The 12,412-nt window shown below is 42.7% G+C and overlaps 1 protein-coding gene across 1 annotated transcript in view; it reads left to right on the top strand.

The window, feature by feature from the left end:
- hdac5 (histone deacetylase 5) overlaps positions 1-7,839 on the top strand; it is a 204,508-nt gene extending 196,669 nt beyond the window's left edge. The window contains exons 21-22 of the mRNA XM_038778838.1: positions 1,558-1,675; positions 7,706-7,839. Coding sequence (XP_038634766.1) covers positions 1,558-1,585 — 28 coding nt within the window. The 3' untranslated portion in view covers positions 1,586-1,675; positions 7,706-7,839. The remainder of the gene's footprint in view (positions 1-1,557; positions 1,676-7,705) is intronic.
- The last annotated feature ends 4,573 nt before the right edge of the window (positions 7,840-12,412 follow it).

The raw sequence follows: 12,412 nt of genomic DNA, 5'->3' as shown, positions 1-12,412 counted from the left end.
TAGTATGAAAATAAATAGTAAAATGTACGGGGTTTATTTCCTCTCTCTCTCTCTCTCTCTCTCTCTCTCTCTCTCTCTGAAGATGGTAACTCGTTGTGGTTTTGTTCCACGTGTTCTGACATCTCGCTAGAATCTTGCCCAGTGACAGTTTTCATGAATAGCCCTATATGATCACGGAGGCTATTAGAATGGAGGTGGATCACGTCCTTACTGGGCTGCTACATGTGCACACTTTAAAGCACAGGTAGTCAGACAGCAATTGGGAGCTGAAGAACTAACAGAATTCCCTTGCACTTGCCTTTCCTGGCTCCAACCCAAGCTTGAAGACATTTAGACAAATTCTAGTGTCGTCTTCATTGCCACAATTTATGTCAACTAACTTGGTGAAGAACAAGAATTGAAACTGAGATCTTCTTGAGCTGAATGTATGGCTCCATAGCGTTCTGCATAATGCATTTAGAGCAGGGGTGGGCAAACTTTTCCGTGCAAGGGCCACATTTCAGAAATTCACAATTTTAAGGGCCGCATAGTATATTAATTAATAGTCCCGGTTGTAACCAATTAGCGTGCGGCATATACCTCAGGCGCTTCCCCCGGCAGCATCCTGCCTTTAGCCCTCTTTTTCTCTACTTTTCAAAAATGGCGCGTCACCCGGTTATGATTCTGGGCGCCCATATAGAACAGTACAGCACAGAAACAGGCCCCTTCGGCCCCGAGTTGTGCGAGCAATGATCACCCTACTCAAGTAACGTATCCACCCTATCCCAGTAACCCAACAGCACCCCCCCCCCCCCACCATTAAACATCTAATAAAAAAATATAATTTTTTTTTTAAAATGTTTTTTTTTTAAATGACTTGATCTGGTGGGCCGCCCATAACCGACCCTTCTGGCGGGCCGCATGCGGCCCGCGGGCCGTAGTTTGCCCACCCCTGATTTCGGAGCATGTTTTGTTCTTTAGGCTGCACAAGTTGAATGAACTGTTGCATTGAAAACTACAAGTATGAAATAGTCTGCTTTACAGCTGATTGGTTTTCAGTATGCCTGACAATTTACATTTGGCACATTGCATGTGCTTTCTATATGCCATGGTGCCAGTGCAATTGATGATAAATGCTGTTGGGCTAAAGTTTACACCATATGGGCATGTGTTATTTGTTAGTCCAGAGTTGCTTAAATGTGAGTAGCAGCCACCTACTGTTCAACCATTTCATGGGCATGAACTCATTCTTGTGTTTTAGCAAACTGCTTCCTGAATGGCATTAAAGAGGACAGTGTCCCTTTTGTAAATCTGAATGGGCTGAAATTGAAAGCTATTCAAAATTAACACCTTCCCAGTACAATCTGTTAGTACTTAAAATTAAAGTAAGTAAACTCTGTTCCAGTGAGATAAATTAAAAAAGGGTGCAGGACTTTCTTTTTAACTGTTAATAGTACAAATTCTAGAAACTAAGTCGTGCTTCTGACAGCTGTTGCAATTATAGTCACATATAGCCTTTGAATATGAAACAGATAGGTTTATCTGCAGTGGACATTATGCAATTTGACTTTTTTTTAGGACTGTCGTGATGCCCATTGCCAAATGAGTTTCTCTGATGTTGTGCTGGTGTCTGCTGGCTTTGATGCTGTGGAAGGACATCCCTCACCACTTGGTGGATACTCTGCAACAGCCAAGTGTAAGTTGCAACACCAACTTTGTATCCTGAAAGTTAGTTCGAAGGAAAAAATCCTGTTCAAATGTGCAAATCCCAGTAAAGAAACAGGAATACCAACACCCACTAATACTGGAGTTTAATTTCAAGACATACTCAGACAGTTCGGACAGGTTTTACTGGCACACTTCATTCCCAGTTTTGTTGTTTTTTTTCTTTATACGCTTTAATGTCCAGACAGAATGATCACTGGCTCATTGGTTATGCCTGAGTCTGAGGGGTAGGATGTGGGTCCCTATTCCAGCAGCCCCAACAGCGGGAACCATGGCAGCCCTGAAAACTGGATAGAAGCACTTGTGCCCAATGAATGCAAGTCAACGGCGCCGAGGTCCCAGGTTCGATCCAGCTCTAGGTCACTGCCCGTGTGGAGTTTGCACATTCTCCCCGTGTTTGCAAGGGTTTCGCCCCCGCAACCCTAAGATGTGCAGGGTAGGTGGATTGGCCATGCTAAATTGCCCCCAATTGGAAAAAATTAATTGGGTAATCTAAATTCATTTTTTTTATATTAAGTGCAAGTCAACCCAGTCCCACCGTTAATAATAGCTTGGGCTGGGTGGGCTGCGTGGCTCACCTAGGAGAATGAACTCAAAAGATGAAATTTATAGGTATCTTGTATGAGGCTTGAGTTGTTAGCACCTTCCCTAAGGCAGAACACAATGGATGAATGCATATATGAATAAACTAGCTTTTGAAACAATAGTACTGTTTTTTACCAATTGGGTAGCTGGGAATATTTTTCAGTAGTTTGGGTGGGGGCTCCCAGGAGTGTACCAGTGTTTGTATTGGCTCATCCAAAAGTTTGAAAATTGCTGCTTTAAATCTATTGTCATCACTTTTTTGGAGGTAATGAGAATCTTACCATTCCCAAAGGTTCCAACCTTTAGAAATAACCCAGAGTGCAGGTTTCAGCATTTTTGTTATCACGCAGTACTCGAAACAGGAAATTCTCTTTTCAGCTTTAAACATCTGAATGCCACTTCTGTTCAAATTTTTTTGCAGAAATTATTTTGCATCCTGTTTATTTAAAATTCTCCCTAAATTTTTAAAAATACAATTTCAACTTTAAAATTCTTGAATTAGCCTTCAGGCCTACTTTAAAACTGTTACAAGTACCAAAACCGAGAGAAGTATAATACAAGATCAATTTTCTTTTTAATAAGTAAGTAATTCCGTTTCCTCTGTTTGACTGAGTACACATAAAACCATAATTACTTAAGCGCATGTGTGCTATTAAATTGAACTATTTCTTCCAATTTTAAAAGTTAGTCTTTTTTTTTCTTTTAAAAAAAATTTAGAGTACCCAATTCATTTTTCCAATTACCGGGCAATTTAACGTGGCCAAATCCACCTACCCTGCCATCTTTAGGTTGTGGGGGCGAAACCCACGCAAACACGGGGAGAATTGTGTAAACTCCACACGGACAGTGGCCAGAGCCGGGATCGAACCTGGGACCTTGGCCCCGTGAGGCAGCAGTGCTAACCCACGTGTTGCCTAAAAGTTACAGTCTTAAGTTTAATAACACAACCGTATGATGGAATTCTTTCATTTTGAGGCTGTGAGGTGATAGTTGGGCGGCTTCGGCGATATCATTCACCTCTGAATCAGCTGGTGGGCTAGCAGCTGAATCATCTGCCTGTCATCAGCTGGCAGGTTCGAAGCTCACGGCCCCATATTTTAAACCATCCTACACTCATGTTGCTCACTCCACCTCGCCTAACTTCACCATACTGTGCAGTCTGTAGCTACCCAGAGGGAAAAGCTCATAAGTCTCAAGAAGAAGTGTATTCTTTGATTCAACCACCTGCCTAACTAACCCAACACCTGTGAGAAGCCCATGCTCCATTTGGACCTCTAACCACCACGCCGTAGTCTTTGTGCATCCCCTTCCAGTAAACCATAGTGGTATCACTTTGACCACCTTATTTGTGAACTTTTAATGCTACCTTATCGAGGTCCAGCTTCTGTCCCTCAGCCTTCCCTCTGCCTTGCATTGTTCCTCTTCTTCATCCACCTTCATGCCCCTCTGCCTGCCATAAGGACCCCTTGCCCTTCCTCCTTGCACAGCCCTCCTTCTACATTGCCTACCCCTTTGTCTCTGTCAGGCAACCCACTCCTCTCCCATTGTCACCTCGCTGCACTCCTAGTCGAACTACACCCCTTGATGCGGTGGCTGCATGAGTCCTGCAGCAAAGTTCTGTTCCCGATAGACACAGGTGTGTGGCATCTGTATCCACTAGCCCCAGGAGCAGCCACTGATCAAGGGCAGTGACAAAGGAAGGGTCCATAGGTCCAGCAGCAGTGCTATCCATGAAGACCGGTCAGCATGGAGAAGGAGGACAGGACCTGTCTGTCCCAACAGTGCATCAGGAGCAGCACAGTACTATGGCAGAAAGTTGTGCACTCGCCATTGAAAGTCTCTTGCTAACTGAGGACGCCTTGTGCATGCCACTCTTTAGCAATCGGGTTTTAGACCAACGTCATTTCAAGCTGATGTGACAGGAATGGAACAGCAGGATGCCAGGGGAAGCTGTTTTAATGAGTATTCATGAGATGAGAATGGAATTCATGCGAGCAGCCAGTAGGAAGACTGACCCACCATCACCCCACCTTTGGGAGAAATTTCATGTATATTACGCCGTTGGTTTCCAGCTTTTTGGCTACCTCTAGATTCTCCGCTTCCGTCTGTACCAATGTTACGTTTAAAGCATAGTTACAATCTATAAGCTGCTTTTACAGTCCTCGTTTATGTTGAAATTTGGGAGACTAACATCAATGAGCCACCACCATCTGAGAGATGAGGACACAATGGTATTGTCACTGGACTTGTAATCCAGAGGTCAAAGCCTGAGGATGTGGGTTCAAATCCCATCAAGGCAGCTGGTGGAATTTAAATTCAATTAATAAATCTGGAATATAAATTAGTCTTAGTATCTATCTGTAGAATACGTACAGTGCAGAAGGAGACTATTCGGCGAATCGAGTCTGCAGCAACTTTCCAAAGAACACTGCACACACTACCCTGCCTATATCTGTGACCTCACCCATTGATCATGGTCAATACACCTAACCTAGGGCAGCACGGTGGCCTAGTGTTAGCACAAACCGCCTCACGGCGCTGAGGTCCCAGGTTCGATCCCGGCTCTGGGTCACTGTCCGTGTGGAGTTTGCATATTCTCCCCGTGTCTGCGTGGGGTTCGCCCCCATAACCCAAAAATGTGCAGAGTAGGTGGATTGGCCACGCTAAATTGACCCTTAATTGGAAAAAAATAATTGGGGTAATCTAAATTTTATATTAAAAAAAATACACCTAACCTGAACATCTTCGGACTGTGGGAGGAAATCGCAGCACCTGAAGAAACCCACATAGACAAGGGGAGAACGGCAGACTCCACACAGCCAGTCACCCAAGGCTGCGATCGAATGTGCTAACCACTGGTGCCACCCATGGTGACCATGACAACTATCATCAATGGTTGTAAAACCCATCTGGTTCTGCATCAAGTGACAGATTGTCACTATTAATCACGATAGCAGAATTTGCTGACCCATAACATCCTTTAGGAAAGGAAATCTGCTACCTAGATGGTTTGCTCTTAACCACCCTGTGTAAAACAGCAAGCCGCTCAGTTCAAGGACAATAAGGAATAAGCAACAAATACTGGCCTTACCAGCTCATGAAAGAATATAGAAGAAAATTAGCTGGTTTCTACCGTTTACAGTACAGCCTCTCGTTCACTTAATCCAGATTCACGATGGTCGGCTTTTTTTGTATTGTACTTGTATAATCAACTGGTTCATTGATGCTAATCTCCCAGAATCTGAGCTCAACAATGTCTAATATAAAATAGCTGTAGAGAAAGCCCTTAATTGAAGGTGGTGATATATGTACTGTGCAGTGCTGAACCTTTTCCATTTGCACCCAGTAGGATTCTAGGAACAGAGCAACCACATGCACTTTGATACAAAACTGTTATCCATTTTATATTGGCTGCTATTGAAGGTTAATCCATACATACAGCTTTTTGTAATAAATAATTCATGGTCTTATAAAGTTGTAATGTTTGTATTGTGCATATTCTTTCATTATTTTTGATCTAATTCTGAAAGAGCAACGGTTTGAAGGAACTATTTCAACATACCAATGAAGATGCCTATTACAAAGAAGTATATAGAGTCCTTTCAAAATTACACAGACCCATTACTGGTCCTCTTTAAACCTGGTTTGAATGTATAGCACTTCAGAACTGTTTCTTCTTCTATTGCATGTGCTGTGGAATTGGAAAGCTTTAGTTTTTAGGTACACGGGTCACACTGTTCTTAAAAGCCTGTCACAAATCAAATTTTGTCATAAACCTTGCGTATTGATGTGACAGAGAGGGTGCAAATCAGAAAAGATTGATGAATATCGAATAGCTTTGCTCTTTTCATTTAATTCAGCTGGTCAATGTCCAATTCATTAAATGGCATCCAGATTCATCTTACTGTTTGTAGTGTTATATGTTAGTGGGGAAACAATTGATTCCACCATCTTTCAGCACCCAAATGTGTGGACTATTTGTATGTGGTAGAACTGGAAAACTATATAAAACCACCTTAGGCCAATACACAAATGCACATGGAGTAACCAAGCTGATGGGTTTAGATCATAGAATCCCTACAATGTAGACGGTGGCCATTCGGCCATCGAGTCTGCACCGACCCTCCGAAAGAACACACTACCTAGGCCCAGTCCCCTGCCCCAACCCTGTAATCCCACCTAACCTGCACATCCCTGAACACTAAGGGGCACTTAGCATGGCCAATCACTTAACCTGCACATCTCTGGATTGTGGGAGGAAACTGGAGCACCCAGAGGAAACCCACACAGACACGGAGAGTGTGAAAACTCCACACAGACCATCACCCAAAGCACGAATTGAACCCAGGTCCCTGGTGTTGTGAGGCAGTAGTGCTAGCTACCATGCCACCATTTAAAGCCTGAGTTTGAAGCACCTTGTTGCCTGGCTATGAAACACTGATGACTTACAGATATCAAGAAAAGAATCTCAACAATTTTCCATCTCTGCTATCTGTCGCAAGATAAAGTCGCAAATGCAGCAGCCCTTTCAAATGCAGAGCTCCCAGTCTTATTAGCACAAATCAAACAGGAGGCAGCATTGTTGGCTTGGGCACATCTGTAGCATGGAAGACAGTTGCATACCCAAGGACTTTCTCAGTATGGTGAAGTAGCTGGAGCCAGACGACCAGTGGGATGCCCAAAGCTCTGCTTCAAGGAAGTTTGGAAGCATGACCTGTAGGCCCTAAACATTGATTATCGTGCCTGGGAGTCACTAATTGATGACAGAGCAAAATAAATGGTGACTCCTCCTGGTGGCTGACATGCATCACCACTCTGACCAGTGGCTACTTTATGTGCAGTAATTGTGGCAGAACCTGCCACTCAATGATTGGCCTCTTCAGCCATCGGCAAAGATGGTGTTGTGGGAATGTCACTGGACTAATAAACTGGGTGTCCAGCCTAGCACCCTGGGGGATGTGGGTGTGCAATTGCTGCCTTAGCAGCTGGTGGAAGACCCCCCCCCCCCGCTCCCCCCCACCCCCCCTTCTGAAATGGATTGTATGCTGCATGTCCATCCTCTTTTCATAGATAAAAGGAAGTCGCTGATGACAAACTGACAGCAAAATAATAAAAGACTTCTATATTGTATCCTAGATTTTGACAAACAAAAATAAAGTAAGTTTGAAACATGAACAAAATCACCATTATGTACATAAATATCTGTGTTTTCAAAGGACTAGGCAAGAAGAGTAATTTTACATCGCTGTATGTTTTTAATTATCTTAAATTATATTCAAGGGCACGATTTCATTTAATGATGGGGTGTATTTCCGTACAAACCATTCTCAAATGCCGTACGTAGAAAATTAATTTGAGAAAAGAAAGTTGTTCCGTAGATGTTAATCTGTGTACCTCATGCGCATTGCTCTCCCAGGTTTTGGCTACCTGACCAAACAGCTGATGAAGCTAGCTGCAGGACGTGTGGTTCTTGCTTTGGAAGGAGGTCATGATCTCACTGCCATCTGTGATGCATCCGAGTCCTGCGTTTCGGCCCTGCTGGGTAATGAGGTATGCGCAGTCAAAATCAAAACCAGATCACGCTGTAAACATATACTTTAACTTAACAGGCAGAGGTGCTAAACTGACAATCCTTGCTTGATAAATTGAAATGGTGAATGGATTTTGAAGATAATATTGTCATTAAAAAACAGTGATTCAGCTAAATTCTCATTGAATCTTTGGGACATTAGAATTTTTCCCATAACAATCCTATTTGTTTTATAAACAAATATACCTGTAACTTTTGGGTAAGCGTGCAGTACAAATTCAGCTCGTAGGAAACAATAACTTTCGGAACTTAAAGTCACAGATGGGTAATAAAATTTATTTTTTGTGCATTTAATGAAATCAGAAAATAAAACTTTCATGGTTATTTATTGCCAGACAATGATGGATTAATTAATATGTGTGTTTATAATGGTGTATTATTCATTTTTACTTGCAAGCTTGATCCTCTTCCGCAAGAAATACTTCAACAAAAACCCAATGGAAATGCTGTAGCGTCACTAGAAAAGGTTATTGAAATTCAGAGTAAGTTGTCTTACTGTGCTTAAGCACTGATATGATTGAACATCTTATGCATAAGGTTGTATGAGAATAATGCTGGTGAATTATTTATCCTTGTACTTGTTTCGAAACTTTCAAAATCTTGACTTGAATAAATTTACCATTAAATTCCCAGATTACAGCTCTTTCATGCTGCCTTTGTTATAACGCTGCCAGCAATTGCAGTCCTGACTTCCTGTCATGAAAATTAACCACTGATTAACGCAGTGCGGAGCATCACCTCAAGGGGTGCATTCACCCCAAACCTAAGCCACTAGGAGTGTACATGAACAGCCATGTGCATCATTGTCATTTGTTCTGAGCGCTCAGCATGCCCATATGAAGTTTTGCATTCCTGACCTTTGCAGACCATCAGTTTGAGAGACTGTTGAAAGCCACAACATTTGTGGAACATGAATGTTTGCAGTTGCTTGACAATCACAAAGATGCATGGGCAGTTGTTGCTATGTTGCCACCAGTGCTCTGAAATCAGTTTGGCAATATAAACAGACCAAGCTTGGTGTTATGCACAGAACTGCCTCCAAATGAAGCACTTCTCTACAGTGTAATCTGTCCTTTACTTAGGCAGCTTCCTCAGCAACCAGTCAATAGAACAGACACAGTCCAACTATATAATGGCCCTGGCTACTCCAGACTAGCAATGATAGTGCTGTGCAGTCCCAGCTCAATTTGTGAATTAAAGCATTAGTAAAGCATTCCAGTGGCTTAGTTGGCAAAGCCAGCGTGCAATGCATGGTTCTGTTCGATCTTGTCTCTGATGATTAGTTAGCTGACCTCTGCCAATCCTGGAATAGGTTAGAGAGTCGAACCATGCTCACATGTTTGGGAGTGTACAAAACTGGACAGGTTTTGGGAGGAAGTGTTCGAGATTGTCTGGTTGTTGTGGGGGTTAAGATAGATGCTATGCCCTCTGGTGGCAATTTTTCGGGTGTCCAAGGCGCCAGGTTGGAGATGGGGAAAGAGGCTGATTTTGTGTCCTTCGCCCCTTTGATTGCCCCGCGCGGATTTTATTGAACTGGAGGTCGGCAGTGCCGCCGGGGTTGCAGCCTGGTTAGGGGATTTACAATTGAAATTTCTTAAGGCTGGAGACAGATAAATTTCGCCCTTAGGAGAGGTTTTATCTGTGTTTCTGTTCGATTTTGAGGAATTGCTTGTTTGGAGGGGGGGGGGGGGGGGGGGGGGGGGGGGGGGGGGGGGGGGGGGGGGGGGGGGGGGGGGGGGGGGGGGGGGGGGTGTGGAGATTAAAAGGGGAAAAAGGAGCAAACTGTATGTACCTGTTTATTTTGAGGTGTGGGTTGATATGATATTTTGACTGTTTGTATAAAATTATATGTTTGTAAAAGGGTTTAGAGAGGGTGAGTCAAGTGTCTGGAAAGTGTGCACACAAAAAGGGGGGGTGAGAGTAAGAGTCAGGCTTGGTTTGTGATCTGAAATGATTGTAATCATTCTCTTAATTGGCTTCTCTACATTGACTGGAGAAAGGGTTGTTTACTTTTTGCGTGTATGCAGTTCGCATATTTTATAACTTTTGCACATTTGTATTTTAATTTACACTTTGTATTGTTGTAGCTCGCACTGTAAATTCTATGATTCTATCATTCTAGTTAGATACGTCCCATTGAAGTTAAGCGTTTGACAAATGTTCCAAGCCGTTGTGATTTGACTTCCAGGTAACACTGGAGTTCGGTGAAGCGCTATGCTTCCACTGTAGGCTACTCGCTGCTTGAGGCCCAAAAGCATGAAACAGAAGAAGCAGAAAACTGTTACAGCATTAGCCTCTCTGTCAGTAGACACTGCACAGAACAATTCTGACCAGAGGCCAGGTAACTTGTCAAAAACTTGTTTTATAAATTTTTTTAAAATTTATTTTATTACAAATGTATCAAAACAGGTTACAGCAAATAACACTCTGGGAAACATACTTCCCAGCAATCAACTATACAGTCGGTACATTTTTTTTCTCTTACCCACCCCCCCACCCCCACAATGAACAGCTCTTCAAATACGGTCACAAACATCCCCCACCTTTTGTTTTATTTTATAGTAGTATTAAGTAATCAGCACAGTTGCTTTCGGAGGAAAAAATGTACTTGGCTATTCCCGTCATTTGTGGAAGAGGTGCTGCTAAATTGACTTAATTTAAGGTTAATCTGTTTAGCAATTTCATTTGTTTATAGTATTGGGCAATTGGTATGGCTCAGCAAATGAGACCTGTCGACCCATCATCCAGTTTTTCTTTCTTCAGAAAAGTACTATTTGTGGTAGGATGAGATATAAGGAGATTTTGCCTTTTGATTTGCCAGCACTTTAAATGGTATCTAGAAATCACTATAGCTATGATTATGGCCTGTGGCCCTTACTCATTAATATAGTGGGGCTATTCCCAGCATGGCATAAGTGTCTAAATCTGTGTTCCCACTGGCAGTAATATTGCTTTCTGCTCTCTGGATTCCTGGCAGCTTCTGAAGTAAATGACTGTTGTCCTGTGAGAAATGTACTTGGTAAACATGGAAAATTTTGAGTTAAAAGTAATTGTCAAGTGGCAGAGTTATCAACAAATCTGGAGATAAATCTGTGACAAACCATGTCCATAGTTCATTCACCTTATTATCTGCATGCCTGTATTCTCTCAAAAGTCATTTTGTGTGCTTCAGCACCTGCATCAGTATAGCGTTAACAGCAGAGAAAGGGATTTTGTGAGGACATCTTGCAGGCTCTTATGAATTTGGATAGTGTTTTAGATTTTTGACCTGATTACCACTCAGAATCCAGCTTAATCAACAGCTTCAACTCATTAGAAGATGCACCAATGAAGAATTGGCAAATTCTACAAGATTTCAACCTTCAACCCCATATTGACTGCTTACAACAGTGGGTGTAACTTGCAGAAATGTCAGTAGTCCACTTAGGCTTTCTCATATTGAAGCATTAGCTGCACAGTAGCATTGTGGATAGCACAATTGCTTCACAGCTCCAGGGTCCCAGGTTCGATTCCGGCTTGGGTCACTGTCTGTGCGGAGTCTGCACATCCTCCCCGTGTGTGCGTGGGTTTCCTCCGGGTGCTCCAGTTTCCCTCCCACAGCCCAAAGATGTGCAGGTTAGGTGGATTGGCCATGATAAATTGCCCTTAGTGTCCAAAAATTGCCCTTAGTGTTGGGTGGGGTTACTGGGTTATGGGGATAGGGTGGATATGTTGACCTTGGGTAGGGTGCTCTTTCCAAGAACTGGTGCAGACTTGATGGGCCGAATGGCCTCCTTCTGCACTGTAAATTCTATTTTTAAAAATTAGTTAATCACAGGGCTTTAGTTCATCAGTGGCAAATTACCCTCTAATATAGGCAGTCTATTTGATCTTGCAATCATTGCAGCCATGCCTAATCTGACCTTCATTCAGTGTTTGTGCACTTGTACTTTGTAAAACTAGCCGTAGAACATCAATCAGAGGAATCACACTTTTCATCTCTCACTGATCCAGAAACACAGCCTGTTGCCACTCTGCTGAGAGCCGATACAGCCTAGGGTCAAACCTGGAATCTTATTGGCTCAGCCTCTCACTGAATTACCTTCCTGAGCTATCGCGGGAACGTGTAGTTTTTGAAGAATTAAGGCTCCTTGATTGGGGGGGGGGAATCCATACATTTAGTTTCAGTACCTGTCAGAACCAACACCAGATGGATTGGTTTATGTACAGTTGACTTTGAAACATTAAATTTTAATATCTGCTGGCATTGCTTAGCACTGATTTCATTGTATAAATAGAATACTTGATAGTTCCAGATGTGATGCCATGTTCAAACAACTAGTGATCCTGACCTCATAACACATGGGCTGTAAAGCTGTAAGTTTGTCAAGTCTAGGTGAGGCCACTGGACTAGTTTCCATGGTAGCCCTAAATAGCCTTTCTTTGTACAAGAGCTCACTTGAATTTATTCAGTTCCTGGCCAAGATGTGTCCATGTAATCATCCATTTATGTTTCCTCTTAGTTAATTCGGAGGTTTAAAATACAGTCTACAA

Source organism: Scyliorhinus canicula, chromosome 19, assembly GCF_902713615.1.
Source record: "Scyliorhinus canicula chromosome 19, sScyCan1.1, whole genome shotgun sequence".
Taxonomy (NCBI): domain Eukaryota; kingdom Metazoa; phylum Chordata; class Chondrichthyes; order Carcharhiniformes; family Scyliorhinidae; genus Scyliorhinus; species Scyliorhinus canicula.
Note: the sequence above shows the minus strand (reverse complement) of the source record. Positions and strands in the feature narration are given on the sequence as shown.